Raw genomic sequence first — 27,691 nt, forward strand, 5'->3', positions numbered from 1 at the left:
AATTTAGCTGTTTCTGTCCCACTTTTTGATATTTTATGCCTCATTTAAATTTATCATGAACAACTTCTTCATTTATCTGAAACGTTGCCCTTATCAACAATTTAACTTTCATCTTTCTATTTATCAATAACGTGCTTGAGATTTCATCTAGCACAGATTCACACAGGTCTCCTGATCAATGGCTCTGCTACAGAATACTGATCCCTATCGACGTATGAAATTGTGCACTCGCAGCGTTTCCAATCCATCTCGGGGCCAGGGTGGGGAAACGGGGCGCTGGCGCCGCTGCAGGGATTTTAAAGAGCCGCAGATTCTGATAGCAATCAAGGGTGGTGTCAAAAATACAAACAACATGCCCTCCCCTCCCTTCTTCTGTAAAATCTTCTGTTTAATTACAGTAAACCTGTGCGTGGGTGTGCGTGTGTGTGTGGAGGTACATGCGAGGCAGTAAGTGGGTTTAATAACCTCCAGCTGGATGTAATTGTCAATCAAAGTTGACGTGTCCTGCAGGGACTCATCAAATGTGCCACAAAATCCTTCTGTCCTTCGTTATGCCCTTTACTGTGTGGCTATTTCAAAAGTAAAATTATATTGCTGCAGGTATATTTTGCAGTAATAGTAATGAATATTTCATACAAAAAAACACCCAAGCTTTCTGTCAAACCTTTTATACCTTGCAAAGCTTCTAAACATGTTATAAAATGGATTTAAACTTTTTTGCATTTTGTCACTTAACAACCACAATTTTAAATGCATTTTGTTGTGATTATATGACAGATCAACATCAAGTTGATCATCTTTGTGAAGTAGACTTTGCTCATACAGATACCCGTTCTTTTTTATAAAATAGCTTAGACTCAATCCGATTGGACAGAAACTGCCTGTGAACATTACTTTTTAAATTTTTCCTCATGTGAAACAGCATTTTGCTTCCACTACCATGTTTCACTGTGGGTATGGAGTGTTTAGGATGTTAGATTTTGAAGACCATATCTAGTTTTTCTTCAGATTATTCTACCTCACCTGCTCAGGCTTACCCCATTCTATCCCTGGCAAACGCCGTAAATGTGTTCTTTCATTTGTTTCTTTTTCTAGGCTTCCCCACCCTCTCCTTAGCCGACCAGATGAGTCTCCTGCAAAGCGGATGGATGGAGATCCTCATCCTTCGGGTGGTGTTTCGCTCGCTGGTCATGGAGGACAAACTGGTTTATGCCGAGGACTACATTATGGACGAGGAGCAATCCAAACTGGCTGGGCTGTTTGATCTGAACAATGCAATCCTGCAGCTGGTAAAGAAGTACAAAAGCATGGGTCTGGAAAAGGAGGAGTTTGTGCTCCTCAAGGCCATCGCTCTCGCAAATTCAGGTACTACGTTTGATTTGACTCTGAATCCAAAAAAAAAAAATCTTTCACAGCTTTAACCTGGTCCTTTTTACTTTCAGACTCCATGCAAATCGAGGACTCTGAGGCAGTTCAGAGACTTCAAGACGTCCTTCATGGGGCCCTGCAGGACCATGAGGCCACGCACCACCCTGAGGACTGTCGGCGTGCCGGAAAGCTGATCATGACCCTCCCTCTTCTCCGTCAGACGGCCGCTCGCGCCGTCCAGCATTTCTGCAGCATCAAACAGGACGGCCGCGTGCCGATGCACAAACTCTTCCTCGAGCTCCTCGAGGCCAAAGCTTGATCAGAAACAGAGCTGTCCGCTGCTTTGTGAGATGAAGCGAGGCATATTGGTAAATAGTGGGTTCGCAACTCTGTGTATTCGTCCATTTTAGCTCGCTTCCTAATTAATATTCTTTTCTTTTTTGGAGACACAGCCCTCCTGTTTCCTATAAAAAAACAGTGAAATTGGTTCAAGTGTGCTAACTTATGGGACAGATGGCTTAAAAGCAGAAGAATTGCGCCTTCTTCAGATATTTACAATTATATGCCAAACCTTATTTCTTTAAAATCATTTTAAGAAACACTTGATACTTGAAGATCCTTCTGGATTATTTTGCTCATCTTGAAGCCTGTATAATCTGCATCCTAGTGGTTTAGAGAACATTAATGATAAGATTTTTTTTGTTGTTGTTGTAATGGTAGTTATATACTGTTAGTCTTGCCAAAGAGTAAAGACTCTTTATTATTGAGTTATACCAGCAGATGTCCATGATATTTTGATGTGGCCTATGAAATGTTCATAAAATCCTGCTCCCTTGCTTTATTGTATAGCAAAAGCATCTATCTCCCTTCATGCACAGGTGAAGGAGGGGATTGTTGTTATTATTATTATTACTAGCATTAATATTTTACCAGGCATTTTCAGGGAAAGAGTACTTTATCTTCACGATGCAACAGTACTACAGCAAAGTAATATTTATTTATTTGTGGCTCTGTTCTGTTTCTTTTATTTACAAATGGGCTGTTGCAGCAAGAGGATAATTTTTTAAGATTTTTAACTAATATTATTGTGAGATCATTTTTTACTAGCTTCTCTGCTGCAGCACAGATAACTGACACCATATCATGATATTACCATTGAAGTGCATAATATCATAGAGTTGTGCAGAACAGTAATATGACTTCATGTAAAACAAACAAACAAAAAAAAAGGCTGCCATTATGTACAGTTCACTTCAAAAGTTTACACGCTGTGTTAACTTTGGACCTTTAATGATTCATATGAACTGTTTTTATTGAACTTGGTTGATATTTTTTAATCATTTAAAATCTGGAAGAATTTTTAATTTATGGAGGACTTTCTCTCATCCATAAAGACCTAATTATATGCATACCCTCTAACAACTAAGACTTTGCTAAATGTTTCTTAGGAAATCGCACCTCGGCCACAGTTTGTGTAGCCTGCGTCAACATAAGCATAGTCCATACATTTTCAACTAGGGCGAGAAAAGGAACATTACAGAGGCTTCATATTAACCCGCTTTATTGCTTCTAAAACCAGTTTAAATGTGTGGGGACATCCAACTGTGTCCAAGTTTCAACCATCTAGCTGTTGGTTTGTGGTGAAGTTGGTTCACCTATGACATTGTCCCGTTTACTGTACGAGTACAAATGACTACAAAACATTTCCACAGCATGGCACCACAGCCACCATGCTTTACAGATGTTCTTAGATTTAAAAGCCTTACCTTGACTCATCCAAACAAACCTTTTGTCACTGACCAAATAGTGTAATCTGTGTCTCAAATGATTGTCCAGGGAGAAGAAGAGGAATTTTGACTGTATATTTGGTGTTGATTTGGTAGAGGATTCTTCTTTTTCTAAATACTCATTCAGTCCATGTTGATGTTAAACTGGCTTCACTAGATAGTGATGCTAATGTTTAGCAATCTTCCAGTTTAATCCTGGTTTCTTTAATCTGAATACAGCTGGGTATTCTAACAAGTCAATGATTCCAATGGGAGATGGGGAAAACAACAGGCTAACACCATGTTATGAATTTGCATGTAAGCATAATTTTGCACCTCTATGGATCAGAGAAAATGTACAATTAACACAAACTTACGTGTGCACATTTTGTGTTTTCAAAAAATGCCCTGGGCAAGAAAAAAAAAAAAGGAACAGTTCACATGCATCTTTAAAGGACCAAACTTACAGTCATGCACCTGAAACGTTTCTGTAAACTTCTGACCAGAACTGTAGATCTGTAATTAGGGAAGCAAGTTGATGTCTTTTCTATAGTAGAAGTCTGTGTGTAGGATCAAACGTGTGCACTGATTTCATTTTAGCCATAATGTTTGGGGAACCTGGTGGTGGCACTCTGTTAATCTGCTAGCGTGTGTTTGTTGTGTGAAGAGTCTCTGAAATTTGTCTCCCGCCACACATCTCGAAGGAGGAGTGTGTGGTGGGGGGGCGGTGAGGGGGCAAACCTTTCAGATTTAGGGTCAAACGGCACCAATATGGTCGGTTTTAAATGTTTGTCATGTAAGATTTGCTGTATGTACATCATGTCTTATGCCAACAGCGGGGTTTTACAGATGTGAGCGGATTCTTCTCTCCCCTGCAGGAGCTGAGCAGTGCTGTTTCATTCTCAGGTGGATTCTTGGGCAATAAAGACGATCCCCTTAATGCAAAGCTCATAATATCTGAGTGTCTCCTCAATAAAAGCGAAGGGAATTCATTAAGAGCTGGTAAGTGGGTGCAGTCTATTCTGCCTCAGCCTGACAATGAACTCTTATTTCCATGTTCGGCCCATTATGGCACATTTAGGCCATCCGAGCCCATTTGGATGAAGATTTATAATTAACAGCGGTAATGTAATGAAGTTAAAAAGTGGGCCCAAAGAGAGAGAGAGAGATGTCTGTATTGAGCTTAACATCGCACTCATTGCCTTGTCATGTAGAGATCCTGGGGGAAAAAAAATCATCTCTTAGCTTCTGATTTTAGCAGAAATATTGTTTAAAAGCTGCAAAGATGAGGGCAGGTCAGCTAAACCTTAAACCGGTGTCTGAAGGCAGTCCTCAAGGTTTCGTATCTGGCATTCTCTGGTCTAACACAGCCGAATCAAATGATGCTTCTCCAGCAGGCCTCTGCAGAACAATATAACATGCTGAGAAGGTAGTTGGACCATTTCCATCAGCCGTGTCGGAGCAGAGACGCATCTAAAAACGGCACGACTTGAGGACCGGGGTCCGAGACTCCTGCCTTAAACAATGAAGATGGATGAAGTGACCCAAGCCGATCCAAATCCAACTGAACCCTCACCCACCCCCGTTTCTGCCAGCTGAATTCATCTGTCCTTAAAACGTCGTTGAACGCTCCGGGGGATTCAGGGACAAGCTGGAGAATTTTCACCACATCAGCTGTCAGTAAGCGAGTTAGCCATCTTGAGTGATGTATTCCCGTATGTTCCTGTGTGTAAATGGGTTAGTATGTGTCGGGGCGACACACACCTCCGCTGATGGATGAGGCCTCCCGAGGAGATGGGCTGTAAAAACAAAAAGGCTGATTCTGGCACTCAAGGATGAGATCACTTCCTCAATAAAAAAGCATTGTCCCGAATCATCACAGCAAGGTATGAATGCTGATTAGGGTATTAAGCAGAGAATAGCTGCTCTGTGAAAATAAATCAAATGAAGTGAGGCTTTATTTAGGAGGGAGGGGGGGGCTTTGAAACGGAGCAGCGATGGTTGGGCTACAGGCTCAAGGAGTCTAAAATAATCTATTTAATTGTCTATGGCTTCCTTTTACAAACTCACTACTTAGTCTGGAAAAGTCTGGAATTTGATTCTAAGCATTTCCCAGGTTTGGAAAATGTGTAGAATTTATTCATCATCACCATCCATCCATCTGTCCATCCATCCAGACTTCCATCCATCCAAACACACTCATTTATCTTCAGAATTTAGAATTTAGAACTCTGTTCTTTAAAATTATTATGTATAAAATATATACAATTATACTGTATGTTTGACGTAAGTTATGAGAGAGTTTATTGCTGCTTCCACAGATATTTGGTCTCGATATGAAGTTTAAAATATGTTGTATTGGATCAAAACAAAATAGAAAGTGGGATTTTTTTTAATTATTTTTTACTTTACATTTCCTTTTGGAAGGAAATTGTAGAGATTAAAGAATTTAATAAGACCAAAGACTTTTTGCGTCAAAACATTATGACTCTGCATTCCTGGAGGGTTTTCCGTTTTCATAGCTGGTTACGGCTGCAGAGCATGCTAACCTGTATGAAGACAGCATGCAGCTGTTTTCAGGACTGCAGAGGGTCACAGGCCCCCCTGCAGCTTCCTTTGCACAGTGACTCCATGCATTCAGCTGGACAGCTACATCCAGTAGCTGCTGCATGCTGCCATCATCTGGTTTGACAGCATACTACAGGAGACACCATGTTGACCAATGGCTTCACGTTATTCTCCAGCATATTAGGAGCTCACTATATGCTCAGATGACATATTAGGAGCTTACTGCAGCTTTTAAAAATATATATATATATATACCTTTCTCATTACCATTTGTATTAATACAAGGTTTTTTTCCAGCATGAAACAAATAAAGCATTACACTACAAAGTTTGCAAAAAAAAGTGTAACTCAGGTGTACATTTGATGCAAACTTACCTGAAAATACCTGCAACATCAAGTTTCATTCACATGAACGTTTCTTTAATAAACTTGGTGACTAATTTAAACATACAGTATGTGATTTCATAAGAATAGACATACACATGAATAGTGTATAAGAAGAGCTTCACGTCTCCGCAGGTAAACTGAAAGCCGACACCCGGCTGTTACCATGGCACCTGCCGAGGAAAAGCCAAGGCTGATGGGAGCTTTAGAGGCACTCAGGAACATGAATGCAGTCGGTTCCAAGCTCTTTGACTCTTGACCCTGTCTGGGAATTATCGGTCCTGGGTAGGGAATGACCACAGCAAATTCTTTTGACACATTTTGACTACTTAATGTCCAAAGGAAAAGGTCAAGATGGGGCTACAGGTGAGATCCTAAACCCTGTGTAGGTCTGTGGCCTTGCGATTGATGTCACACAGCGAAGGGCCGCCAGCATCCCCAACACAGGCCGAACCACGGACCTCAGCACTGGTGAGTCCAACGCCCTCGACACAGCTTCTGCTTCTATCACTTCTACTGAATAAACTTACACTTTCACAAAAGGTTTCCCTAATAAACAAGCTAAAAGTGACCAAGTTGCGCATCATCGCGGCATTATTGGATGCCTGAACTAGGCCTTGCAGGTAAACATGTCTCCAGTTACAAAGTTATCTCTCCGTCGGTGCACAGCGTGCTCATCTTTCATTCACACTGTGTTTATTTCAGATCCACAAGTTCATTTTTCTCTGAGAGCTATTTTAGCCGATAACCCAAACACTTTTCAGAAAATTATGCTTAAAATTATACAACTTAAAATATGATCCACATGACAGAAAACTTTGCAACTGTTTTAACATTATATTTTAGGTGGTTTCTTGTAAAAAAAAAAACAACAAACAAACACACTGCCTAAGAAGATATTTTACCAGAAAAAAATGTTGGAAATTTGTTAATTGCTTAACATACAAAGCAAAAGCAATAATTCTCCAATTGCACTGTGCAACATGGTGACAATTAAATGTAGTTTTCTCTTTTTTTTATGGTTTTGTCATTTTTAATAGCGTTATTATTTTTTTTATATCCAATGTTACGACTTCTTAATCCACTTTACCATGTGTTTAAGTTGAGCATCTGATAGTTAAATACTTGTCTAACATTTACTCGTCTATTTGTAGACTTTTGAGTTATATTCACAAAATTCTCTCTACGTTTTGTGCTCTCATAATCGACAAAGCTTAAAAACTGCTCGGTATGTTTTTTTCCACAAGTTCTGTTTTCTCCAGACTCACCGAGCCCCACTCCTCCTGGAGGAGGCGGCGGCGTTGCCGGGGGTGACCGGGCAGACGGAGGGCGGCGAGAGCATCATGTCGTCCAGGAGCTTTGGTTCATCGTGGTGATGGCCGCCATCGCCCTGCTGCTGCTGGCCGTCGTGTTAGGAGTCGTGCTTCACAGGGTAAAGAGACCGGGCTCCTTTTCCGCTCTCTTTAAATGCAAAGTCGTCATGTTGCAGCTTCATGTTCCGCCAGGCCCTGAATAAACCCCCCCTCACCAGGGCGAGGCCTCCTCTGGTCGCTCTCCCCATGCAGAAGAGGAGCCCCATGGCTGTGTACCCGCCCAGCAACTCTGTCCTGGTAAGAGCAACTTTTACCCTCGGGTCTTTATTCTCTGATTTCCGAAAACATTGTAGAAACTAGGTCATCACAGCTTACAAAGGTGTCAGACGAGTTAGTGTTGTTGTTTTTTAAACAATAGCCTTGCTCTATTTCACACGGTGCCCCAGAAAGTCAGGACAAAAAGCACATCGCCAGACCTAAAACATAGCTTTAAATTTATGAGGGTTTGCAACATGGCCTGTTTTCTTTCAATGCGTTCTCACTGAACCTTTTGAGCATCTTGAGCTGCCATACTGTACATTACATGAGCAACAGGATGCCTCTCGGTGTCAATGCTGCTTATTATTTTATTTTATTTTATTTTAAATAACTGCCAGTGTTGCTCTCTCTGTTTCAGTTCGACATGGTGCCAGACACTACCGGCTTCTCCAGCAGCGTGACCCTGAAGGGATTCTCCATGAAGATTGAGGTAAAACGCCAAACAACGTGTGTGTGTGCGCGCGCGTGTGTGTGTGTGTGTGTGTGTGTGTGTGTGTGTGTGTGTGTGTGTGTGTGTGTGTGTGTGTGTGTGCGGTCCTGGCAAGTGGAGTAGCATGTGACACAAATATTTTATTTCAACGTTGCATCGTTAGCTTCCGTTTCTGTTGATTCATTGCAGAGAGGGACTTCCTTGAAGGTTTGAATCAAAAACAGATTTTCATCATATCATGCACTAGAAATGTTTCTGCGCTGAGACATGAATTTAAGTTTGTATCCAATTTTAACCAGTGTAGCGACTGCTTTAATGAATAAGTCAGATTTAATTGCCTTCATTTAAATCCTTTTAACTCCAAAATTTTCAGCTAAAAAAAAAGAAAAGGTTTCTCAAAAACTGATGAAAAATATTTTTTATTTGATTTGTTTTTCAACTTTTAGTCTTTACAACCACTGCACCCTGAAACATTCAAAGTGAAGGTTATTACATTTTCAAGTCCAGGAGGTTTAACCAGCTCCACAGCTTTATATTAGAAGATAAATAATATCCATAAACTACATTTTTCGTATTATAATTAGTAGATCTGAGACTGTTTATTGCCTGGCAGCAACATTTGTCTTGATTTATCATTATTCCTGGGGGAATGTTGTATTTAAAAAAGTCACACACAAGGCATTTAGTGTGAAAATGTTAGTTTCCAAAAAAAACTGTAATATGTAATTTTTCCTGCTTTACATGAGAAACTTACACTTCAACCTTGAATGTCAATATAATTATATTGCTGCCCAAAAACGCCATCATTAATGAAAAAAAAAGTAGAATCAAATCAACTTGAAAAGAGCAATTTTAGTGTGATAAAGCACTTGGTCTCAAGATCTTTTTTTCTTTCTTTCTTCTTTTTTTACGTGTGTTTTGTGTTCATCCAGGAGATTCTGGAGGCTAAATGCGAGCCCACCGAAGAGATCGTTGCAGGAGAGGAAGAGGGCGTTCTCAGTGTGAACTCCCTGCGACGCAGCATCAGCCAGGTGATCGACGGGAAGTCTCTCGCAGGAGACGACGACGTCTGGGACCCCAACATCTCAGCCCATGACAGCGGGATGGTGAGAGACCCCAAAAATGTATGCTGAACATGTCAAAAAAAAAAAAAAAAAAATGATGCAAAGCACTTAAAAATATACAAAAAAAATTTTTTTATGAAAAGTTACAAAGAAAAAAAAAAACAAGCAAAAATATTTTATATGAATAGAAGTTCGAGCGTGCCCTATTTTACTTTGCAGTTCATGGATGACGAGGAATTTGTGGACACCATCAAAGGCTTCAGCACTGTGAGGAAAGAGCACACGATGTTCACAGACACCAACCTGTGACCCCACAAAAAACATTTGGTCCCCACAGCTCAGTCAGGAGGGCAATAACATGAGTCATGATGAGGCTTGTCACCACAGGGGCTCACAGAAGAGAAGCTTCATGTGAAGATCCAGTGGAAGAAGAAGAAACATCTCTTTATTTAAACACAACTGGAAGAATATCCATTTTATTGACATGAAGGAAGCAGCAGGACAAGCAGAATCCCGTAGAAGATACTTTAGTCTCCATATTCTACTCTATTCTACCCTGTTTCCATGACATCGACCTTGATCCTGAAACGGAGGAGATCACCGGCCTTTTCTGAGCAACATAGTTATTCCTGTAGGTTTCATCTCATTCAATTTAAGCTAATTGAATCCGCAGCTGCCAGGTCATAAGCAGTTGCACTTTTTACATTTTATTTATAACTTTGTCTTATAAAGTTTTAATAACCTTTGGACATTTTTATTGGCTTGTCACGTTAAATTCAGACAGTATTGTGCTAAATTGGGCTGCTAAGTGATTAATCAACACAAAGTAAGGCAGAAATTAACTCATACAATTTTTTTTTTTACTAATGAAAGTCTGAAAGAGTGTGCCATGTATTATTTACATGTATTTATTGAGGGCTATCAGAAGAAAGTGAGGAAAATGAATCATATGGCAGATAACGTATTATTGTTCTTTGAATTGTTCTTTGAATTAGCTCCATATGTTCATAGATTCAGGACTCTGAAGCAGGTCCTGAATCACCTTTTTATTTTTGTGGACGATTTAGGACCTAATGAGGAAGACATGTAAACCCCAGTGTTGTGAAGTCGGCTTCCAGGTGCCATCATGTTCATCAGAAGCTGGAAAAGCATTTCATTTTTTTTTTTTTGTAACTATGTACTTTCTGGACATGCAGATTTATTGATTTATTGGACATGGAGATTTATTCTCCAGCAGTGATTTCTAGAAATTGCTTGTGCCGTTTCTAACTTACAAATTAAAAGACATCTGTCAAATAAAGAAAAGACATCTTTCCTATTTTGAACAGTTTGTGAGATAATTTGACCTTGGTATTAAATAATGGTCTTTGGGGAAAAAAATTAAGTTTGCCTGACACACAGTGTGCCAATTTCCCAGATTACAAAAAACGCTGAAGCTGCATTCACTTTGTAAGAACTGTTGAGTATTGTATTACAGTTAATATTGAAGCAGAAAAAGATGATTTGATGGATTTATACCCATCTTTACCCAAGATTATCACAAATGTTCAAATCTCCACAGAGCAGAATATGTTATTTATTGATTTCGTAGCCACCATTCTGTGTTTGGACATCATGACTGACATTATTTATACATTTCAGATAATTTATAAGCTTACTAAACTGGATGACACTTCAGTTGTGATTCTTTGCTCACCACAAGAGGGCGACTGTGTACCATCTTTAGGACAGTCAGGTAAAAGAGGTTTTGCTAAAGCGACTGTTTGCTGCTTCACCGTGAAAAAAACAAGCTTAAGCGTCAGACCCAGGTCAACATTAATGTTAAGTCAAATTCTAATAAGGCTGGACTAAAGAGTGAGACATAAATAAGGGTTATAAAAAAAATAGCTTTACTACATTGTTGCTTCTGGAACACAATTTTACCAAAAACAAAACTGATCAAACAAACTGACAAGAGATGCAACAGTGAAGCCGTCTATAAGAAAGGACGGAGCAGGATGTATTCCTTCAGGAAGCTAAGGTCCTTCAAGGTCGGCAGCAAGATGCTGCAGATTTTCTCTAAGTCTGTTACTGAGTCTCATCTCTTCTGCCGCCGTCTCTTGGTACAGTAGCATCAGAGGTGATTCTGATCTGGGGACGACTGTGGAACCTCTGGAGATGATGATAAACTCTTCATAAAAAAAATCAATAAAGTTATGGACAACCCTAACCGTCCTCTTTATGAAATTGTTCTGGGAAAACAATGTGTCTTCAGTCAGAGGCTTCTTCAAATTTGCTGTAGTACAGGCTGCTACAAGAGATCTTTCCTGCCAACAGCCGTCACCGTCTACAATAACTCTGAAGAATTTGAATTAGAGAAGTAATTATGAATTTGATCAATGAAATCATTGTTGCTAACTACGGGTTTATTTGAATTCAAAACACAAAGCATATATGAATATATGTAATAAAATTAGACAAAGAATGTTTTACAAAGTAAACCATACACGCCAAGGTGTTTAAATATATAATTTCTTTTTATTTGAAATGTGTCGCAATGCAATAATGTGGGCACAAAACACTTGCACCACTACAGTCGAGATCATGGTTACAAAACATTCACATAATAAATTACTATACTGCAGTACCACATGAGACAGTAAACATAATCCCCCCCTAGCTAGGGAAATAAATTGCATTAGGTACATGAGTTTAATAAATGTACAAAATATTTTTACAGGCATTTAACAAAGGCAGCCTCTTGTTTTTGTTAGTTTTTTTTTACTTGTTCGTCATTTATAAATATAAATCTCTAACCTGGAGTTAGACTGATATGTTTGTCAAAATGGCCAGAGATCCTTCAGTGACATGAGGGCTGAAAGCCATTTCACCTCTAAACCATTGCTGATAAAATTTACAAACATTTTTCATTAACGCATTTGATTCAACAGACATTACAAAACCCCTTTAAGCTTTAAAGATATTAAATGCTTGTTTCCTTTCCAGTTTTCTTGATATTGCTGCAACATGCACTTTTCCCTTTAGTGTGATATTTAAATATGTCTGTAAACAAATCACTAATCATTGGAAATGTGTTTTCTGCAGCAGCAGCAGTAAAGTGCATGCAGCACATGCTGGGTTGAAAATAGCTGGCATCTGTAGAAACATGTCACATACAAATATTTAAATATATATATTGTTTTGAAACAATAGAAGAAAGATAAAATCATTACCTCTTACTTTTTTGCAAATCGATGTGCAATCTTCCCCAACACCCACTTCACCCACCAAAACATTTTCCTTCTTGGAGTCTCCCAATCCGGTAGCGCTTCACAATACAGCCCATATTTTCCACAGAACTTAGTGGTTCATCTCCAGAATGGAATTCGTTGGTTACTTTCCCAGAACTGAGAGGATACTTTCAACAATTGGGCTGTGTTATGAGGTGGCTAATAATTTACTAGTGCCTTCCTGGGACTTAAAGGTTTACTTTTCTGAAACTTTCAGAGAGCTTAGTAGTTATTTCCATGCAAGGTCCTAGAAAGTAACCAGAATGTTTCTGGGAAGTAACCAGAAAGTTCCCTTAAAGCGCAAGAAAAATATCTTTTAAGATCCAGAAAGCATCCAATAAGTTCAAGGAAAATACTCAGTAAGATCCGGGAAGGTAACCAGCGAGTTCCATTAAGGTTTTGGGAAAGTAACTGCAAAGTTCCTGAATGTACCCACCAGGTTTCAGAAAAGCTTCGGAAAGTACCTAGCATTGTCTGAGAGAGTTTCAGAAAGTATGGGCAGTTATATGTAATGTGATCGACTTTGGTGACATATCTAAAATTGCTACACTGAAGCAGACGCAGTGAAAACACCACCTGAGCCATTACACAGGAAGCTTCTCCTGGGACGTTTTCTGCAAAACGCGTCTTTGATCATGTTTTATTATTATCATGCAGGTGACACGAATCAAGTCCTTATAGAAACTCTGACAAGACTAGACATGTAAACTGAGTTGGGAATGTTTTATCTACCAGAACAAGAACGTTAAAGTACCGACACCGACGACTGTACCTGAGACCTAAGCGACACCTGACCTGAATGTTTGCGTACCAACTTCATCTGTGATCACACACCGGTGATTCCCTGCAGGACTCATAGCTTTAAGTCGGCACAAGCCATAAGGAAACTAGGCAGCTGCTAGTAAAATATTTTTCTCATGTTTTAGCCGTTTCTAATGTTTCACCCCAATTCACTTCACTGTCAACATTTCAGGCAGCACGCAAATTCTGACTGGATCTTAAAAGTGTACAACTAGAATTCTAAAAGACAATAAAACTGGGATTTCATATATAGATGCTAAAATGCAACGGGCTTGACTGGCTAAAATTTTGACTTAAACTATCATAAGATACTTTTACATTCAACTAAACATAAAAAAAACTATCAGCCACAACTACCCAACCTTCACAATCTTTAACCAAGTTACATACATTTAGACTACTATAGTCCACAGCCTTTCAATGAAGGATTTCCAATTTCCTCATTGAATCTTTTAAATGTTTAGTCCGATAACATTAATTATAATCACAGAACCTCCTCAAATCATTTCTGTCACTGACTTTACTAAAGAGAAAACTGAGCGGAAATGTTGTTCACTAACGTTTCTCTTGAAAAACCAGAGGAATGCTCATTTAAAATGATTCCATTTTGACAAAGATTTTTCATCGTTCGCTGATGAGATCCACTCTGTGCTATATTCTGCAGAACTCCACCTTTGCACCATCAGGTCACTGATAAAGTGCAACCCCGCTGTCCTTAAAGCCAATGTCCTAAAACACAGATAACTTATGTGACAGAACAACAATTAATGCCGACGTAAACTTAGTTAATACATTATTTCCCACCAATGCACATATGAAACAAGAGGAATCTGCAAACTAATCCTACGTGGAAGTGGTGAATTTGTTGGGGTTGACATCACAACATCTAGAAAAATCATTCCAATCCCTCATCTTGTTAACTTAAAAAAAAAAATTCTTATCCAAAAATATTTTTTTCACGACTTTGATCATTTTTGTCCCTTTTTCAAACTGTGCAATCCCTCTCAGTCATGTAGAAAACGTCTCATTTTAAACATTCAGCTTCACACAGCTTGTACCTGAAACTAACATGCAACAAACAGTTTTAAAGTTTTAAATTAAAGGGCTTCCTCTGTGATTTTGAGAGAGCTGAGCTTAAAAATCGTGCAATAAATCATGGGGATAATCAATGCTTGATGCCTTCGACTTGCCTGGCACTTTTTCACCGATCACACCAGGACTTGTTTTCCCTGTCAGGCAGCTGAGGGAAAGTGGATTTGATAATCAAAGCAGGCTGTTTGGGCTGCATTTCCCTTGCAGAGGCCTGCCGATGGATTTCAGCGGATAAAAAAAACAACAAAACACCTTCAAGGATCGTTTGTTTTTCTCCAATAGCACCTGGCTAATCAGGAAGTGAGGTGTTCAGGCTAACACTGATTACTGGCATCCACATGAGTCGTTACAGGTGCATCTCAATATATTCGAGTATCATCGAAAAGCTGATTTCAGCAGTTCAGCTTGAGAAAGAAATGCCGGATATGAGTTTTTAACATCGAGTCGATATGTTTCAAATGTTTATTTATGCCAGTTTGGATGATTGTTGCCTGTAGTTGCTGAAAAACCCCAAATTAATTTCACAAGATATTAAAATATTATTTAAGACTGAAATAAGAGGATTATCACTAAGGTGGAATATTAGTAATAGTACCACTTTTACTTTTTGCTTGTGGACCTTTTTACTACTGCACTTTTTCCTTCCACTCAACCTTCTCTTAATATGCTGGGATACAAAATTCTGAACAGCAAATGTCTTCAGCAATGCCATTTTGTGGCTTACTCAATAGATGGAGGGTAAATTTGGTTTTTGCATAAGTTGTAAGCCATAATCATCGAAAACTAACAGAAACAAACAATTGAAATTTATCATTCTGTGTGTAGAGAATTCATATAAAATGAGTTTCTCCTTAGCAACGACTTGCATCATCAAAAAGTTTACTTTAGTATCAATTATTGAGATGCACCTGTGTAAAGTCACAATATGAAAACATGGAGCACTGAATGAATAAAAAAAACTAACTAAATATTAGAACTTAAAAAGAACTACAAAAGACTTAAGAGTCGTATCAAAAGTAAAGAATACGAGGAGAGAGGCAGAGCAGAAAGTTCCACGAGGAAAACTGAGAAGAAAAAAAAGGAAAGAAGGTTTGGATTTAAATCAGTTCCTGCGTTTTTCCAAAACTGAAACCCTCCTCTGCCGCTCGACGCTGAAGAGGCCAAAGCTTCCCGTCTGAATTTACGTGGGACAAAGAACTGTGGAGAAAAAAATATATAGATAAACAGCTGGTGAGAATCGCTGCAGCACATGAAGCAGCAGAGGTGTGGAGTATGGCAGAGCAGCTACAGCCGGGAGGAATGTGTGGTTAGAGGCGAGGAAACCCCCGACTACAGGTGAGAAGCAAGCACACCAACAGCTGCTACTACAAGCTGGCAGAGCGAGGGGAAATTATGAGCGCGAGTGGGCTGTGTTTTTCAGAGTGGGTGTAGCACGGCTAGAAGCACCATACAGCACAACTGGCACCACGGCAGAGAGCGACGGAGGGGTGGGAGGCTGATTGCTCTGGTGAAAAAGGGAATATTGCGCAGACAGGGAGGAAGATGAGGCGTTCAATGTCAATGAGCGGGGTTAGCCTCACGAACCTCAGGTTCCTCCGCTTTCATACGAGAGCTACCCGAAGGACAGAGCAGCACAGGCGAGAGGGAAAGGAAGGCACATGTCAACAACAGACACATTCACCGTTAAAGCTCACGGATTTATCGGGCTGGGGAAGTTGTGGAAGAAAAGCAGCTGAAACGCTGGTCACTGAATTTTATGACGTTCAAAGCAAAGAGGGAAGCTTATGAAGCAGGAGACCAATTTTTTTTTTTCCACACATGAATGACTAGAACCAGACTGGAATAAGTTTTGAGCCAAATTATCAACGAGGCTTGAACTGTATTCAATAAATGAGAATATTCGTCCAGGTGAGTCTCGCTTGTCAGATTAAAAGTATCTTTTGAAAAAGTGCTTTTCATTAAGCTCACATTTCTCATTTAATTTTTTTCATTAGTGTAATGTAAGATTCTAAGTATAAAACGTGCTTTCATTAATGGTAAGCAGAAACTCATCATGATTAGAAAAATACTGGTAAAACATCTGTTTTCTCTATTTAATCTATATAATGTGTTTTACTTGATGGAGTTACTAAAATAAATGGACTTTTCAATTATCTAACTTACTGAATGGGTCTGAAGAGTGTCCTTCACTTCATTGCTGAGTAAGTTAAATGGGTCAAATCACATAACTAATCTAGATTTTAGAATAATGGTGAAATTAAAAAGCTTGAATCAGTGCTGGGAAGAAAAGAAATCCTGATTTGGGCATTTCTAACAACCAGCATGCTTCAACTATTATATTGTAGCAAATATTGCTTGTGTGACTGTATTCATATTAGGAAGACAACGGTGATTCCATTTTGTGCACCTTTACTTTTACTAAACCATTAAGTTTAAGCAGTTGTGTTATTTGTGGTACTTCTACATTATATAAAGTAGCAAGTCTTTGCGTTATACACAAATTAAAAACACTATTCATATTTTTTTTTCACATTTTGAAATGTCATCAATGAAATTATTTTGGCCCTATAAATTTAACAACAAACCCACATTTCTGGTCCTGGACATCCTGTGTTTTTACTATAACTAACCAACACATTTAGCTTCCTCTCTTTACTGTCAGTTGCACTGTAACCTTTTGCTTGTTTATGCAACCAAATGCACAGCAGTTCCCCTTCGTTATAATTCCACTTTCTGTGTTCATACTTTAGCTGCGGCTGAAATGGTCAGTGGGTGTGGCCACAGAGTGAGACATTATGTCAACACTTCTGATGAGACTTATTACTTCTTTAGTGCAAATCTATCAAACAGTGAACTAAGATTTAAGTATAAAATACACTTCTGGATGGAAATCAAGACTTTTAACTTTTTTATTTTGTAGGTACATGTGACTGCTTAAGTACGAATTAGTCTCATGGTTTTACAGTTAAAAAAATAAGCATTTTACTGAAGTTATTACAATATATTTTTTCTTAATCTTGTTGCCTTGCTTGGGCAAAAGCCTTAAAACAAAAGTCATATTTACCTTTCAGTATGTAATCTGTTAGGAGGGCTGGTACCTTCTCGCTGTCATCCCTCATGGCATGAAGGACTGATATGGAAAGAGAAGGACAGAGGAGTCACAAAATCTGACTAACGACACGTCTCTGTTCCTCATTGGTTCACCGCTCGGTGATTTCGTATGTTCTTGTTCATGGACTCACTCTTTGTGAGGATCTGGAGGTCTTCTACAGAAGGAGAGCCTGCTTTCTTTTCATAGGGGATCACCGTGGTCAGATACTAAAGAGATAAATATGTATATGCATTACAAACATGGGAACAGATAAAAAAAAATTACACCAACTGATTAAATTTAACTTTAGTGTAATTTTGGAATTAAGTGTTGTGTTAATGTTACAAAACATGCAAAGGATTTTTGTAGAAAATAAAGGAGGGCAAAAAATATTTCAATACAAAAAAAAAAATGACTGGGTGATTGTATTTTGTCACAATGCAAGCACAAACTTTAACGTGATACATCTGGATTTTATGTAACAGACTAAAACAAAGTAGTGCATAATATGCATTGGTAGATGCATTACTTTAGGTGGAAAGCCGTATATTTTAATGTCAACTTTAAGACAATCTGATAAAAAAAAACAACAACTTTGCTTTAAATTTCTGCACAAATTCACCCCCGACCTCTCTGTTGTGTCCCTTAGTTTGTTCACTAATGTTCTCATTGAAGTTTGTGTTTGTAACAAGACAAAATGTGAAAAGTTCAGGGAGCACAAACACTTTTGCAAGGCACTGTAAGGAATTTAATTTAAAAAAAAAAAAAGAAGGAAAAGACAAAAATTTAATGCAACAAAAGGACAAACTGAACAAAAATTATGGAGCAAAAAAAAAAAAAGAAAAAAGGAATGCGCATGCCAGTTGAAACCCAGAGGTGAAAAAGCAGCACAGAAAAGAATCCGCAGTTGGAAGAAAGAGCAGGGGGCACCTGTTTATCCCCTCCTGAGTGGCCAAAAGTTTGACGGAGACCATTTTGAATGACATTGGAGAGTCCCTCCAGAGTGAGGAGCTACAAGGAGTGAGAGGAAGGAGGAAAAAAAGAGATTTGACGAAAGATGAGGAGGCTCTCTATGACAGGAAGGAAAGGCGCTGGTGCTGATAAGAGGTTGACTACAGTGAAAACTCTTCGGCCGGGTCATGCGTCTCTTTTCCTAACTTGGAAGTAGTGCGTGGTGCGTCACACGTGTGGTTATGTCGTTAACCTTCAAACCATGATAATGCATTTATTTTGTGTGTTTTCGGTGAATACCTCCCTGCTGACTCACCGTGCCTGGTATGTGTGTGCTGTTTGTCCTCTGACCGTTGGGCCCCGTCGTGGTTGTACTACGGATTTTCTTCTTCTTGCGCAGCAGTTCGCGGTGCTCCTTCTGTTTGTTCTGCACGTCGATCAGCAGCGAAATAAAGCTGTTCTTGACCTGCACCGTACGCAACATTTCAGTAAACTACGGCAGGGTTTTGGAAAATACAAAGCTGAAAGAATAAAACTGATTATCTTAGTTAATAGTTTTCAGAACTTTTATTTCAATTAACAGAATTGACTAAATAAGCAAAAAATATTAAAAAAATGACAAGATAAAGGAGAATTAAAGTATGAAGCAAAAGGATTCGTACCTCAAAATGTGAGATTTTTCACATTTCGACACATTACAACCCCAACTGGTTGGACTTTATGTAATAGATCAACATTACGTAGGCACCAAATTGTGAGAAGGAAGGAAAATTATACATAGGCAACTTCTGAAGGTAATCGATTGAACTGGATTTTATTGATTGTAACAGAGTAAAAGAGGTCTGGAGACGAATTTAAGGCACACTTATTAAAACATTTTAAAAGCCATGCATCTTTTTTTTACCTCTTTAAAATTACACCCTATGTTGTGTTGATCAATCACATAAAAACCCAGTAAAATAAATGTTTGTTTATGGGTGCGAGCATGATAAAATATGAGAATAGGGGGGGTGTGTGAATATTTTTGCAAGAAACTAAGTCGCATACTAATAACCAAACAGTTGTTTTTACTGCCTTGGTAGTTGAGGAATAACGTGCATTATAGATACCATGAAGTAATGTTTGCCTGTTTTTCCAGTAAATTATTTGTTTATAACTACGCATTTTATTCATTAGTGATGCAGTTAAGGTTGACAAGAAACACTGGGATAAAAACACTGGCAATTAATACATTTACAGTAGTGAGCTGCTTATGATAAAGGCTCATCTGAATGTTTTTTTTTTTAGGCTACAGATGATAAATCTAATAATTTAATATTCTCAGTATCCTTGTGATCTGTACAAATATCACTCAAGTGTTTTTTTTTAGATTCTGTCAAATCTACTCAGAGTGAATCATGACACAGAGACAAACATACAAATAAAGCTGCTGGTAGTTCTGACCTCATGGTGACAGAAGGCAGAGGGTGCTGCCGTCTGTTCTCACCAAACACAACGTGCATGTGTGTGTGTGTGCGTGTGTGTTGCTTAAAGCTCTCTGAATGCTTCAAAGCTGCTCTGCTTTAGCAACATCTCTGCAAACGTTTCTGGTTGATCTGAGTTTGGAGTTAATGTGCGATCAGATTTAAGTACCTCCTTCTCAAAGTCCAGCTCGTCTCGCAGCGCCAGAGCTTGGATCAGCTCCTCGCTGTAGCGGCGGATGGCCGCCTCCACTTCCTCCAGGGTCCGGCTGAGCTCCGACACAGACAGCTGACGAAGCCCTGCGGACCAAACGTGGGGCGGAGACGGGAAGAGCAGATTTAATATAGAGAAGAAGCTCGGTGCAGGTCGAACCACAACGAAAACCAAAAAAACAATTATAATTTATAATAAATTATAATAATTTCACACTCATCCAATTTTAGAACATTTACACTGACATGCATATCAAGCCGATTACATAACATTTGGGACGACACATACGCTGATTACGTAACAACTATATCACATGTGCACATTTAAAACACTTGCTACACAGAGTCCTATCAAAATTTTTTAAGTTATTTAGATAATCATAAAATTGTTCACATGGGCACATTAAAACAGTACAGTAGTTTTCTATTCCTGTGTGTGTGGGCGTGTGATTGTGTGTGTGAGAGAGCAGGTACACTCACGTTCCTCAAAGCTGGTGTTGGAGCCGGATCGTTTCAAAGCGCCGAGGTCCTGAGAGAGCATCGACAGGTCGGACTGGGAAGGACTCTCGTCATCGTCCGGGTCGGGAGATTCCTGCATCATCTCTTCGATCTCCTCTATCACCTAAAAACACCACAACTTTCAGCCAGATGCCAACTTCCATGAACTAGTTTGACCATTTGCTCAAAAATGTAGTTTTGTAACCAGAATGCATGTCTTACAGCATCCGATTCTTGTGCGAGAAACATCAGGTTGAGTTTTTCAGCACAGAAATGACACCAACATCGGAGCTAATTAATCGTTTTGCGCTTTAGCTAACTTTGAAAAAGTTTAGCACACTTAGCTTCCCCTAAAGTAATTTTTCCAGATAAATTCTACATATGGGTGTTTAGAAAATTTTCAGTTGAATAATATGTAGCACCTGTGTTGAGGTTTTGGTTATCGGCTATGCAATCACACAGTGACCCTGTAGAGGGCGATGTACCATGTGGCAACGTGTCATTGATACATGGTGGGTATCAACATGGTCCAATATAACGCCTTAGCATTATCTTCTGCAAAATACCAAGTTAGTATTAGCGCTTTAGCATTAGCAAAACTAATGTTTATGATCAGAGCTTTAGGATTAGTGCAACTAACCTTTCAGTTTGCAGTGCCCACCATCTTACTGAGGAATGATGTAAAGTAGCAATATATAAGGAGCTCCTTGTGAGGTCAGCATGTTTATTATTTAACCACATCGTATGTTGATTCTGGGTGTGACATTTGCATTTGTGTAAATCCAGAACAATAAACTGTCCCATAATTTTTATTTCTACATCCATAACAAAACTTTCTAAACATATCCCGCTTCTGTGGTTGCTTTACTTCCCTGGCTTAGTTATGCATCATTGAAGTAAACACGTAAATCTAATTTAAGGAAGTAGCTAATAAGCCGACAGGCTTGTATATTAAAACATACAGAAAATAAGGATCAACTGCTGTTTGTTTTTTTTGTTTCATTGGCAGTTTAATTTTCTTTGTGCTGAAATGTTTTCATTAAATTTATGTGCTCAGAAAATCCTCACACAACTTCCAATTAATTCCTTTTTTTTTTTTTATAAAGAAATATTTTAAACCAGATTTCTATTTATTCCGGTTCGGTTCCACATTTTGCCCACTTGACTCTCGTGAATAATTAGAATGAGTGATCAAACCAATAAAGCTCAGTAGGTAGTAATCCACTCCTGTATGATATTAATCACCGACATGTACACTGCCTTACAGTAGATAAACAATAGAAGATATATGAATCTACGTTGTAATTAAACTCTTGGTCAGCAGTGCAGATGTAAACAGACTCTTTGGTGGGAACCGATTGACGCATGGCTAATGTAAAATGTCCAGTCGCAGCACATTGTGTGGAATAACAGTTAACAGTTATTCCACACAATAATTCACAGTTTGAGCAGGAGTGTGAATGAGCTACCTGTTCAGCAGTGAAGAGAGGCTCTTCATTAATGCAGGAGACAATGATTGAGTGCATATCCAGCTGTTCCCGCAGCTCCTCATCCTCATCGTCGGACAGATCCAAAGACTGGTTATCCGTCTTCTGTCCCTTGGGAGGCGGAGATGAGGGCAGAAATTTAGGCATACAATATTTTACCAGACAAGACTTTAAACTGGATTTTAAATTCCAAAGCAAAAACCTGAACAACGAAAGATTTATATCAGAATTGTTGGATTCAAGGTTTCTTTTATTTCTTTGTTGACAAGAATGGAAACTTTTGAGACTTGGTGCCACTTTGCCACAATATGATGAAAAGTGGAAAAGAACAGAAAGGCTTCTAGACCAGGAAAGTGCAGTCAAGGTAGGCTCACCAGAATAAAAGACCATTTCAGAGAAGTTGGTAATGGGGATGTTTAGATGAACCGACAATGTGAAAGATGCCAGCAGCTGAGAAAAAGTGCAGCTTTGGGGATTAAAACCAGATCAATCCGTTTTCACCTCCTTCCATCAGTAAAACTCAACCTGTTTGATTACAAGACCCTTTACACTTTTATTTAGAACACGTTCCACTCAAATATTTGATTTTGAAAGTTGTTCCTCTAAAATAAAATATAACTGTTTGTGAAAAGTTAATTTATTAAGGTAATTAGTTTGGTAAATTCAACTTAGTATCTGTTTTTTTTTTCTTGTTTTTGCCCTTTTTTTGTCACACTTTGAATCAAAAGAAATTGTAGATTAAGTGATGACAGAGACAATCAAGAGTGGATTGTAACAAGGCGAGTGACTGAAATTAATCTCTTTAATTAGGTCAAGTAGATGCCAATTCTCTGCATTTGTGAGGTATCATTTGCTGCAATCTGCAGAAAGTGAATCACTAAATAAAAGAGTGTGTGTGTGTGTGTAGTACCTCTTGATCTTTGAGCTTGAGGGCAGGCAGGTGCAAGGACCGAGTGTAGGACGTCTTCCAGTCCACAGGCATCACGTTTCCGTAGTTATTGGTCAAAGAGTTCCACACCCTGAATGGACGAATAAAAGAAGAGTTAAAGGTCAAAGCACAACAAAGGAGACTTTTTATAAGATGCAGATGCAACAAGGCGCGCTTCCTTCTCTTTTTTATCGTGACACAGCATTGCATGGCTGAATGCTGACCACCCCCTCACAAGCTGAGCTCTGAACACTGCTGCATTAAAACTAGTCATCAAGTATTGCAACACTTAAAGCGAACCTCTATGAACTTTATGAAGCAGGAGAACATTTTCTCTAAGCTTAGTCGGCACATGAATAAGTGGAACCAAAGGAATAAATTCAGAGCACGCGTACCTGCTCTGCTTAGCAAAGATGGTCTGGAAAAGGGAGACGAGTGTTTACTGAAAACCTTTCCATAGCCAAATGTGCCAAGTCAGACAGTCATTTGTAAAGAAGACAAGAAGTTGATGATAAATGCTAAAACTGTGTTGTTAGGCGGCGCGTTGTTAGAAACTGTCTCCTAAGTAACCCCATGTGGGAACAGAGAGAAACTCAAAATATCCTGTTGTTCACCACTGATGAACAGCAACAACAGTGATTAAATAAGTGAGGCACCCATGTGAACATTTTGGGACAATACCAACATTTATAATGCTATTATGGTTGATAACCAGTATTTTTATTTGCTCATAAGTTGGACAAAAAGAATTTATCTGGTTTTACTTAAAGGAACAATACAATACATTAAAAAAATGGCTAGCAATAATCAACACCGATGTTAATGCTGATATTTTGGGCCTTCCATAGAATAAAATTTGAGATAATATTTTAAAGATGATTTAATTTTAGCTTTTATCCTCTCATATAAGCATGTATGCCACTTTCTTCTACAAACACAAATACTTTTTTGCACCTTTTTGGATGAGCTAGTTAAAGTATTTACTGTACATTGAGCATTTTTAAATAATCCTTTTTTTTCTGTTTCCGATGACAGAACCCGGAAGAAAGTTCGAAATCCAAACATTTTTTCGTACCTATGATCTTTTTTTTCCATCGTTTCCCAGACTTGCATAGAAACTCTGAAGAAAATCAGCACTCACAGTAGGACTCACATGCTCATGCAAGTGTGCTTTGGCACTTTTGGCTCCGATTGTGCATGGATGGGTGCTGTGAACCCATGTGTCACAGTTGCGCTACAATGTCCAGGACAAATGTTTATATAACATCCATGTTTCTCCCTCAAGTGTTCATGCGCTGCTCGGCGAGCTGCTAGCTTGTTCTAAATAGGACAAAGCGTGGCAGGAAACTCCGTCAGCCCCGAGTGGTGACAGTGTCTCAGGCACGTGAACGCCCGCCTAAACACCCCGCCGGCTACCGTCTCAAAACAGCGACTTGACAGCGCCGCTACAGCAAGATTATTTAATTGTTGTGACTCCAACTCACCACTCATTAGTGTGGGGCACTTTCTTGAATTTATTTGTACCGATAAAATCTTTGGTACGCAGGCAAAATCTGGAGGAGTTGGCTCCAACATAGCAGTCTAAATCCAAAGGAAGGTCCGTAAACGTCATCCTTGTTATCCTGCAGTTTGTTTCAGACACAGTATTTCAGTGGAGCTTGTTAAGGAGCTGGACACGTTCTGTAGAAGTGCAGCCATCCAGAAAAGACTCCAACTGAGTCTGGCGCTGATTTTAGGGCTGTGGAAGGCTGCGGTCCAATTATTTCATACCCTGCGTCCTGTTTCTCCCTTGAAAAAACAAAACAAACACCAGTCTAAACTCCTCAAAATACATTTACCTAAACTTAAAGATTTTTTTTATTTTAAACTTCTTATATTTACATGGGTAGTTTGGCTAAAAATGGGAAAATATGACGTGTTAATCACTGTGTAATTTTAATGGTACCAAAAAGATCTTTGCCATATTGCAAAAATGCTTTCTAGTCTGAAAAAATAAACACTGCTTCAACTTTCGACCTATAGAAACAATTCAGCAAGAAAGAAATAATAAAATTTGCTGTGAATGGGATCTAATAAAACGTAGTCAAAAAAAAAAGAAGGATTTTCTATCAATACATGGGATAAAAAACTAAATTCAAACACATATACAGTTGATATTTTTTAGGCTTTTAAACAACCTGTAGATTAAAGTTGATTTCCACATTTATTCTGGGGTTAAGAAGTTGACACGGGCTCTAAGTTTCAACTAAAATGTAACACGTTGTCAGTATGAGCTTACATATTGCCCACTCTATGTGGCCAAATCAAAGAGTCTCACAATGTTCAATGCAAAGGGCAAGAGGAGGTTGATTCATGCAGCCAGCTGTGCAGAGAAAAGTAACATCTATTCCTGCGGCGCTGTAATGCCATGTTGTCATGTGAATGTGTAGTTGTGACCTTTGAGTGCCGATGAGACCCAGCAACTGCTAGAAACCTCGAAGTGGGATCTGAACAGCTCAATCTTTCTGTAATGGCACCACGGCTGCGATTGTTGTGAATAATTTTAGGGATTGTGAAAAAGTTACATGGAACTGTCTCCACCGTATTGAACGGCACGAGTCGATAGTTTTGCTGTGGAAGAATAGGCTGCTTCCATCTTAAACCTGGTTGAACAAACATTTCCGCTTTTAGATTTAAAAAAAATTTTTGCTCAAATCCTCTGCTCAAAATTAACTGCATCATTTTTTTTTGTCATTTGTATTGTAAAAAACTGTTTACTGTGGGGTGTTTTTGTCAATGTTTTGTTTTCCTTTGTAGCAATAAAGGTGTTAGGGAAGACTACAGCTATTTTTATAAAATTTAAATTCAGTACTTTAGTTTTGTTGACTATAATTTTAATTATATTAAACTGGCAGGATGTTCTGTAATGACACATCTATAATAATAATAATAATAATATGGACCAATAATCATAAAACGAAATAATTTCTTTTCCTTTTTGTAATTTGGCCTTACAATTTTTAACAAGTTCCAATGCAAACTAAAGGATATGAATTACTCCAAAATTTCAGCTTTACTTTTAAGGCAACATATCAGTTATTTTAATGCTCCCCCTCCCCTCCCCCCCCCCACACTTTAGATAGAATAGTTTGCTTTCAAATACAATCTTTTTGAAAATTTACCTCCTGTAATAATTGTTCATGATTTCAAAACTGCAATAACAAGACGCAAACAAAGAAACATTTCCATTCCTACGTTTTTACTCAGCGGAGTCTCGTCCCTTAACTTTGAGAAATGCTGCCTATGACCTTAAGGGAAACATTTAAATTTTAAATACTGCATGGAGTTTGTGGATGATGTGCCTTTTTCTCGGCGTTTAATCAAATCTTGCTACACAGAAGCAGAAAGTGAACCGTGCAACCGGCTTTTCCACTGTACTGACCGGCTGTTTTCCATCCAGACAGCTAAGATTCCCTCAGAGTGTAATATATGAATTTAGTATAGAGTTAGCTTGTGAGGCTAATGTGGCGAGCTGCGAGATTAAAAGTTACAACATAAAAGCACAGACAGGTAATTAACACTCACTCGTCGTCTTTCAGGTAATTCTCCTCTGTGATTGGTTTAATGGGAGCGATGTTTTCCGTCGCGGTGTTATAGTTTCGGAAACACACGGTTAGCTTTTCGTCGAAGTCGTGAACCAGGTCCTCCATCGACTTGAAGCTGCAGATCTCCCCGGAGAAACTGTTGTCCAGATCGGAGAAGTCGTCTAGGCCCGATGGGTCGCCTACGTTTGAGTTCAGCTGGTCCAGCTGCTCGGCCGACTCCGAGGACGGCTTGAATTCGTTGAAGTCCTGCCAGTCCTCATCGAAGTGGGCTAACGGCGCCGCCATGGCTGCCCGGTGAACCTGTCTATGCGGTCGGTCTCTCGGTGTCCTCCCCGGTGCTCTGCTGTCTGCGTTGACGCCAGACAGAGGGGGCGGGGTCTAATGACGTCAGCAATACAGCTCCTCCCATTTGCCAGCAAAACGAACCAAACATTCAAACCTGTTAATGTTAAGACATTAAAACCTGGGGGCTAAGACCCACCCAAAAATGTTAAGAATTTTTTTTTTTTTTTTTAAGTTTTGTACATAATTGATACAAAAAGTCATGTGATCATGTAATTATTGTGCATTCCCAACTAAAAAAAAAGATACATTGTACATTGATATTAATGACACAATGAGAAACATTTAAGATGCATTACATTGATATATAGTGAATGTAATCATATAATTCAAATTATGAATGTCCTAAAAGTACTGCTACATTGACAGTAATACCTGCATACCTAAAGTGTCAGAACTGATACACACATTTTCACAAAACTTTTTCTGTAAATATGTTATGTAAGTAAGAGAAACTGTTTTAAAATCAGTAGTAAGGTACAAAACATATTTAATTTTCTTGTAAATATCCCAATACTAGGACCTTATATTCCATGAAAACACTCACTCATCTATTAGTCATCAACCCAAGAATCCTACAGTACAGTATGATTCATCTTTTAGTTTATCTCATTTGGTATTGCAGATAGTTGTTAAAGGTAAAATGTTTGATGGAGACGGAAAGGCCTCAAACACATCTAAATATGTTTACTTTTTTTCCCTTACAGGGTTAAAGTTCCTAGGAGTAACAACCAGTGAATTCCTTTGGTTGGCTCCAACAGCAT

At 38.8% G+C, this 27,691-nt stretch overlaps 3 protein-coding genes across 10 annotated transcripts in view; 2 read left to right on the forward strand and 1 right to left on the reverse strand.

The window, feature by feature from the left end:
• Positions 1-4,090, forward strand: part of LOC114158143 (estrogen-related receptor gamma-like) — a 38,166-nt gene extending 34,076 nt beyond the window's left edge. For all 3 annotated transcript variants that reach the window (XM_028039423.1, XM_028039422.1, XM_028039421.1), the window contains exons 7-8: positions 1,096-1,365; positions 1,443-4,090. In XM_028039423.1, coding sequence (XP_027895224.1) covers positions 1,096-1,365; positions 1,443-1,687 — 515 coding nt within the window. In that variant the 3' untranslated portion in view covers positions 1,688-4,090. The remainder of the gene's footprint in view (positions 1-1,095; positions 1,366-1,442) is intronic.
• A 2,212-nt stretch (positions 4,091-6,302) lies between these two features.
• LOC114158314 (usherin) lies at positions 6,303-10,536 on the forward strand. Its single transcript, XM_028039676.1, has 6 exons — positions 6,303-6,557; positions 7,349-7,518; positions 7,592-7,696; positions 8,076-8,147; positions 9,080-9,253; positions 9,431-10,536. Exons 2-6 carry the CDS (start codon positions 7,462-7,464, stop codon positions 9,518-9,520), a joined length of 498 nt encoding a protein of 165 aa, XP_027895477.1. The 5' UTR covers positions 6,303-6,557; positions 7,349-7,461; the 3' UTR covers positions 9,521-10,536.
• A 1,170-nt stretch (positions 10,537-11,706) lies between these two features.
• On the reverse strand, positions 11,707-26,944 carry fez2b (fasciculation and elongation protein zeta 2b). 6 transcript variants are annotated; one of them, XM_028040162.1, is made up of 11 exons: positions 26,566-26,943; positions 22,984-23,092; positions 22,056-22,184; positions 20,569-20,710; positions 20,048-20,175; positions 18,732-18,881; positions 18,395-18,475; positions 17,616-17,691; positions 17,438-17,503; positions 15,958-15,985; positions 11,707-15,570 (listed from the first exon to the last, which is right to left on the reverse strand). In XM_028040162.1, the coding sequence occupies exons 1-10, from the start codon at positions 26,868-26,870 to the stop codon at positions 15,975-15,977; spliced, it is 1,197 nt and encodes a 398-aa protein (XP_027895963.1). In that variant the 5' UTR covers positions 26,871-26,943; the 3' UTR covers positions 11,707-15,570; positions 15,958-15,974. The 6 variants fall into 6 exon arrangements, with proteins under 6 accessions (XP_027895963.1, XP_027895964.1, XP_027895961.1 ...); XM_028040163.1 differs by lacking the exon at positions 15,958-15,985 and having other exon boundaries at positions 22,056-22,178; positions 26,566-26,944; XM_028040160.1 differs by lacking the exon at positions 15,958-15,985.
• Between the last annotated feature and the right edge of the window lie 747 nt (positions 26,945-27,691).

This window comes from Xiphophorus couchianus, chromosome 15 (assembly GCF_001444195.1).
Source record: "Xiphophorus couchianus chromosome 15, X_couchianus-1.0, whole genome shotgun sequence".
In the NCBI taxonomy this organism is placed as follows: Eukaryota; Metazoa; Chordata; class Actinopteri; order Cyprinodontiformes; family Poeciliidae; genus Xiphophorus; species Xiphophorus couchianus.